This window comes from Borostomias antarcticus (genome assembly GCF_949987555.1).
Source record: "Borostomias antarcticus genome assembly, contig: scaffold_348, whole genome shotgun sequence".
Classification (NCBI taxonomy): domain Eukaryota; kingdom Metazoa; phylum Chordata; class Actinopteri; order Stomiiformes; family Stomiidae; genus Borostomias; species Borostomias antarcticus.
The window spans coordinates 15696-22500 of NW_028175699.1; the positions used below are offsets into that span (position 1 = coordinate 15696).

Genomic DNA, 6805 nt, shown 5'->3' on the forward strand with positions numbered 1-6805 from the left:
GTGTGTGTGAGTATGCATGCGTGTGTGTGTGTGTGTGTGTCTGTGTGTGTGTGAGTGCGCATGTGCGTGTCTGTGTGTGAGTGCGCATGCGTGTCTGTGTGTGTGTGTGTGCATGTGTGTGTGCGTGTCTGTGTGTGTGAGTACGCATGTGCGTGTGTGTCTGAGTGCGCATGCGTTTGTGTGTGTGTGTGTGTGTGTGTGCATGCGCATGTGTGTGTGTGTGCATGCGCATGTGTGTGTGAGTGTGTGTGTGTGTGTGTGTGTATGTGTGCATGCGCATGTGTGTGTGTGTGTGTGTGTGTGTGTGTATGTGTGTGTGTGTGTGCATGTGTGTGTGTGTGTGCATGTGTGTGTGTGTGTGTGCGTACTGTACCTTGTGGCTGGCCCTGTAGGGGCAGCACGCTCTGACCCAGCTCTCCATTGAGCCACAGCTGCATGCGGATGAACGGCTCCCGGCCCTTCTGGGTCAGCTTGCTCCAGGGCTTGGGCCTGGACAGCATGTCACTCACACTCCCCTGAGACAGGCCCAGCACCTGCACACACACACACACACACACACACACACACAGAATAAATACACCCGACTTCATCATCACAGTAGAGCCACATCCATGTTGATCATGCTACTGAGATATGAGTGAGCAGCGATACACACACACACACACACACACACACACACACACACACACACACACACACACACACACACACACACACACACACACAGGCCTCCTCGCTGAGAAACTACTGAGATTTGAACGGCACCAAACATCCTGCTTCAACTGGTTTTGAGAACGGGGGTATTTGCTATCGATATTGAAGTTGGCAGCCAAGTGGTCTTAGGACACTATACAGGTGTGAGTGGAAGCTACATCGGGGGGCAGCGTGAGCTGGCTGAGGGTCCAGGGGCGAGGGGGTGGGGCGAGTTCTCCGCACCTTCTCTCCAAAGATGCGCTGGCAGATGCCGTTCTTGGCCAGCTTGTCTTTGACCTGCTGCGTCAGCTCGCCCGTTTCCACTTCCTGGTACATGTAGAACTCGTACTGCTCGGGCGTGAGCGGCGCCACCACCGGCTTAGCGCTTCTCCCCGCCGCGGGGGCGGCGGCGGCTCCCGGAGCCAAAAGTGGTCCGAGGGGGCCGAGGCCGGAGACCAAGCCCAGGGGCGAGGGGCTGCTCTGGGGGGTGTCTGCGCGGCTGGGGCCCAGGGCCTCGGAGCCGGCCTGGGAGTACGGGGACTCGGCCCGCGGCCAGTCCTTCCAGTAGTCCAGGGAGGAGGAGGAGGACGAGGGGGCCGCAGCTGAGGACGAGCCGACCAGCCGGGGGGGCTTCTGGCGGAGACACAGAGAGGCACAGTCAGTGTGGGGTTTGGGGGAGGTTGGCGCTAACGGCTAACCAATAACTGCTAACGGCATAGTTGTTTTGGAGGGAAGATGCTAACGGCTAACGTGCAGTCACTGTGGAAGGAAGGCGTTAGCGGCTAATTGTTAAAGAGACTGGAACATTGGGGGCGTTGCGGCTGGTCACTGTTAGCGTAGCGCCGAGCTAGGTTTGGAGTGGGATTGGGGCTAGCGTTCGGCCAGTGCTACAGGACGAATCCAGAGGTGTGCGGTGGGCGGAAAAACGACAGGGGGGGATACGGTTGGAGAGGATTTCAAATGCTGTGAAGAAACTTCATTTGCACATATTGTCGGTTCTGAGCATGTCGGCGCCGTCCCTGTAAGTTGATAGTTGAAGTATTTGCCATATCTGATGGAGACACGCGGTAGACTTTCTCCACGGTGTTGCCAAACCGGTTAGCAGCTGTCGCCACGGACCTCACACACACACTGACGCACAAACGCACACACAAACGCAGACAGGCCCCTACAGAAACTCCTTCTCTTTCCCAGGAGCAACTGGGATTAGGGACAATGGCCCTCTTGTTTGTCGTCATCTACAACAATAGCACTTTCACATATCACTTTCCGCACGTATTCACCATGCGAATATTCTCAAAGAAGCTTCACAAGGTTCCACCAGTGACGGCCACTAGTGAAAGAACAGCCATATTGGATTACAAATCTCAGTAGTTTTTAAGAGAAGTAGCCAACAGCTCATGAGTTTTAAGTAATGGACATACAGTACAAAACCATGAAGACATTCTATCTTCTATTCTATTCAATAATGATGAATGGGTACCAGTATATGAGCAAGCAATAGAACATTCAAGAGGAGTTTGAGTACTGACACCATTGGTCAGTTGGCCCTGGGTGAAAGGTCATGGCAGAAGGTGCCCCTGGACAGGGTTCTTTTCCACACTTTGCTCCATCATGTGGTGGTCAAACACATCCAGACTGAAATACTCTACATGGGTTGATGTTAAACGATTTGCGACAATTTAGCTAATCTGGTGGTGGAACCATCAGTTAGGAGCAACTTGTACCTAGGACAGGAAACGACGTGACGCGGCCTTCCCGTTCCTTACCTCCTTGTTGTCCTCCTGACTCCGCGAGTCATCGTTCCCGCTCGCTGTCAGTCCCCGCCCTCCTGGGTGCATGCTGCTCCACCATTGGTCCCTCCAGGAGCCCCGCCCCTGCTTGGTCCCGCTGTCCAATAACAGGCCTCCTCCTCCTCCTCCTCCTTCCCCCAGCGCCACCTCCCCGCCCTCCTTCTTCACCATGGCTGAGTGGAAGTCCAGGAGGGAGGAGGGCGAGGGCGAGCATGGGGGCGGGGCGGAGGGCTTCTTGAGGGAGAGAGCCAGGGGGGAGTACGAGGGGGGCGGCGCCCCCAGGAGCTTGGGGGAGAGCAGGGCCAGGTCCGAGGGGCCCATGGACGAGGCCTTGAGGATGGGCTCCAGGGCCGCCTGCTGAGCCTCCATCTCGCGCCGCGCCTGCTCCAGGATGGAGCGGATGGTCTCGTCCGAGCCGCCGCCCATAGAAGTGCCCATGCTGGATGAGGGAGGGGGCTGGGAGGAGTCCACTGTGGGGGACACAGAGAGGGAGGACGGATGAGACGTCTGTCAGGTCAGTCGACGGGCGTCTCACGTGTCTGACGCGGCCACCGCACGCTTTCCAACACAAGGGGGAGCTCTTTTTCCAAAGGGTTTTTCAAAAATGTTGAATAATGGGACAACTTTGTTTTTTTCTGCACCTAAAATAACTGTAACTTTGTATCAAGAACGGAAACAGTTTCTCTCTCTCAAAAAAAACAAAAAAACAAGTGGCTTTTGTTTGGTGTCTCTCGGTGTGGGACCACAATGTGTAATTTTGAATAATATCATACTGTACAATTATCCTCACCAAAATTCAGACTTTGTGCATATTTTGCGAAATAGTTGCCCATGCCTCTGGAGTAACCTGCTCGTCGTTGTCTGTCCTCCACACCATCTGCAGTGGGGGGCACGGTGTTAAGAGGGGGGTTAGGGTTAAGAGGGGGGGGGTTAGGGTTAGGGCAGCTCTGACACATGCTAAAGGGCCACACTGAACACTACCTCCTTCGTGAAAATCAGTGCGTATGAGGAGAGCTTTGAGTTCTTGTCTAGCGGTGCTCAGGTCCCTGTGACGTTAGAACCAGACTGGAGGCTCTGGTCTCAGGTCCCTGGGAGGTTAGAACCAGACTGGAGGATCTGGTCTCAGTACTAAAGCGGTGCTCAGGTCCCTGGGAGGTTAGAACCAGACTGGAGGCTCTGGTCTCAGTACTAAAGCAGGGGCTTTAGTGAGATCAACCGAAAGAGATATGAGCTACACTTGGGAGACCGATGGACAATGCATAAACCTTTATTTCACTTAGCCTTTCCTTATAATGGGCAGGCATGGTGGTGTGTGTGTGTGTGTGTGTGTGTGTGTGTGTGTGTGTGCGTGTGTGTGAGAGAGAGAGAGAGTGGGTTCTGATCAGACCAGACCACTACGTCATCAGGGGATTCAATTGAACATTTAAAAGGGTCACAGTCCTGCTTTTCTCAGTTGCGTCACTCTCCCCCTTTTAAATTTGAAGAGATTGTCAGTTGATTTGATTGGATATCCCAGTTGAATTCGGTCCTTTGTACCGGCTGCTGTTGGACCCAGTTAGATAGAAGAGTGTGATACTATCGGCCAGTCTGGTCAGTCAGTGAAAGAGGCCGGGTCGACTCACCGGCCTTCTGGACCTGCAGCTCTCTCTTGGCCTGCTCCAGGATGGACTTGATGGCCTCGTCAGAACCACTCTCTGGGGTCCGGATCCGCGTGGTGATGTTACCTGAGGGAGGGGGGGGGGGGGGGGGGGACAGGTCAGAGTTCAATGGACCATACCAAGAGGAGACTTCGGGATGAGTTTGTTTAGGTGACTGCAGGTTTAAGGGTGAACGGACTGCAACTACTGTGTTGTTCTAAACGCAACGGAAACTCGAGTGGAGATGCAGACTGAGGTGGAGGCGCTGGCGGGTCTTCAAGGCGGTTATTCCTGGGTGCTCGTTGGGTTCTCCAGGTGTATCAGGCTATTTGTCATGTTTGTCAAGGTCGCTGCAAGTAAAGTCTCTCAGGAACAAGCAGGTGTAAGAATGCAGCTCTTCAAACCAGAGTTAACTCACGAGTTTGAAGCAGCGTATAATCTTAAAAGTCCACCTGCCTACAGGAAGCGCAGCACACTACAGAAACACGCAGCTTCCTCCCTGCTAGGGGGTCTGGTCAGGTAGAGCTTCCTCCCTGCTAGGGGATCTGGTCAGGAAGAGCTTCCTCCCTGCTAGGGGGTCTGGTCAGGAAGAGCTTCCTCCCTGCTAGGGGGTCTGGTCAGGTAGAGCTTCCTCCCTGCTAGGGATCTGGTGAGGAAGAGCTTCCTCCCTGCTAGGGGATCTGGTCAGGAAGAGCTTCCTCCCTGCTAGGGGGTCTGGTCAGGTAGAGCTTCCTCCCTGCTAGGGGGTCTGGTCAGGTAGAGCTTCCTCCCTGCTAGGGGGTCTGGTCAGGTAGAGCTTCCTCCCTGCTAGGGGGTCTGGTCAGGAAGAGCTTCCTCCCTGCTAGGGGGTCTGGTCAGGAAGAGCAGCTGAGCTCAGCCACGCCGCCCCCAACGACAGGAGGAGGGCAAGGCCACGCGTTCCTCAGCTTTACCTCCAGCGAGTTCTGCCGTCGAGCACGCGACGGTGGCCCTCCCCCCTCCGAAGCCCCCCTCCCCCCTCCGTAGCTCCCCCTCCCCCCTCCGTAGCTCCCCCTCCCCCCTCCGTAGCTCCCCCCCTCCGACCGCCCTGCACACACCGGCAGTCTGCAGCAGACCCCCCCCCCTCCCCTGGGGGCCCATTTACAACACAGCTCAATCCTGTTAACACAAGAGGCCACGGTTACACATGTTCCTCATGAGGGGAGAACCAGAGCCTGACCTTCCAGCAGGCCTCTCTCTCTCTGTCTCTCTCTCTATGTCTCTCTCTCTCTCTCTCTCTCTCTCTCTGTCTCTCTCCCTCTCTCTCTCTCTCCCTCTCTCTCTGTCTTTCTCTCTCTCTCTCTCTCTGTCTATCTATGTCTCTCTCTCCCTCTCTCTCTCTTTCTCCCTCTCTCCCTCTCTCTCTCTCTCTCTCCCTCCCTCCCTCCCTCCCTCCCTCTCTCTCTCTCTCTCTCTCTCTCTCTCTCTCTCTCTGTGATGAAAACCAGACTGTTCTTTTGGTAAGGCTCCATGGGAAACCCACTCCGCCGTGTTGGAAGGGCTTCAGATGAGGAGAAGCTAATTGGTGTTTGGAGTCAAACACGAGAGGAGTGGAGGCTCCCGTCGCGATCCGCCCGGCGACCCGCTCCCCCACTCTCATTGGTCCAGAGTGAGAGGTGAGAGGACTCGGTCACGGTCACGCTCGCTCATGTGTGAGAGTACGGCGGGGCTGGGGGGGGCAGCTGGGCACGTTGGGGTCAACTAGAAGTAAATGTACACTGAGAGGAATGACCCCGGCGATGGCGTGCGGGGAGTCCCTGAGGGTGGGGGGGTGGGTAGCCCAAGAGCGTAGGATGCATCGTGTCGCCACCGGTGACACAAGTCAGTCCCAGCGTGACGGCGACCTCACACTGACAAACGCACGCTCGCACGCACACACACGCCCCCGACCTCCCTCCCTCCCGCGCACGCCCTGGCCGCACGCACACACACGCCCCCGACCTCCCTCCCGCGCACGCCCTGGCCGTACGACGCCCCAGCTGCCGGGATCAGAGGGCACATCGTGACGTAACCGTTCCCCCCTAACAACCGTTGTTTTTCAAACTTTCACAGTTTTCTTTTGAGGCCACCACCTCCATAAAGCTGGGGTTGAGCTCGTTCTCGTATGCGGCCTAGAGAAGTGCCAAACAGCGTGTAGCAGCCACACCCTGCCCCGTTTTCACAAGGCATGAAGCACTGCCTGGGTTTTGGGAAAGTACATGCTAGGGCACATAAAGGAGCTTTTTAGAGGCTAAATTATACATATGAGGTTTCTCCCTGATGTCAGACTGGGTGAGTGACTGCGTGGGGTGGTTTGGACGGGATTAAAGCTCATATTTTAAACACACAGGCTGCTTATAGCCTGACAGGGTGCGCCCCTTCACTACTTCACCCAACCGCCTATTTTTAACTTGAGGTACAAATTACGCCTCACCAAAGATCTAAGGTCGAATCCCCTCACCCCTCCTTCCCGAACATTAACCATCGAGCAATGTCAATACACCGGACCCCGCGCCCGTCACTGGCTCAGGACCACCTCTTAGTAGCAATGCTTTTCAATAAGACTCCCAGGCCAGAAGCGTTGGAAGAGTGACTTGTTGACACAACAACAAAGTGGGGGACAACAGAAAAAAGCCGAAACCAAAAAACCCCCAACACTAAACCAACCAACCACGATAGGGAAGG

The 6805-nt window shown here is 55.5% G+C and overlaps 1 protein-coding gene across 1 annotated transcript in view; it reads right to left on the reverse strand.

Annotated features, from left to right (window-relative positions):
* Nucleotides 1–373: 373 nt before the first annotated feature.
* Nucleotides 374–6805, reverse strand: part of LOC311329284 (homeobox protein cut-like 1) — a gene marked incomplete at both ends in the record, with an annotated part of 41739 nt that continues 35307 nt past the window's right edge. Inside the window, 5 exons of the mRNA XM_084463146.1 lie at nt 374–533; nt 937–1326; nt 2463–2956; nt 3277–3363; nt 4109–4210. Of these exons, the coding sequence (XP_084319272.1) occupies nt 374–533; nt 937–1326; nt 2463–2956; nt 3277–3363; nt 4109–4210 (1233 nt within the window). The remainder of the gene's footprint in view (nt 534–936; nt 1327–2462; nt 2957–3276; nt 3364–4108; nt 4211–6805) is intronic.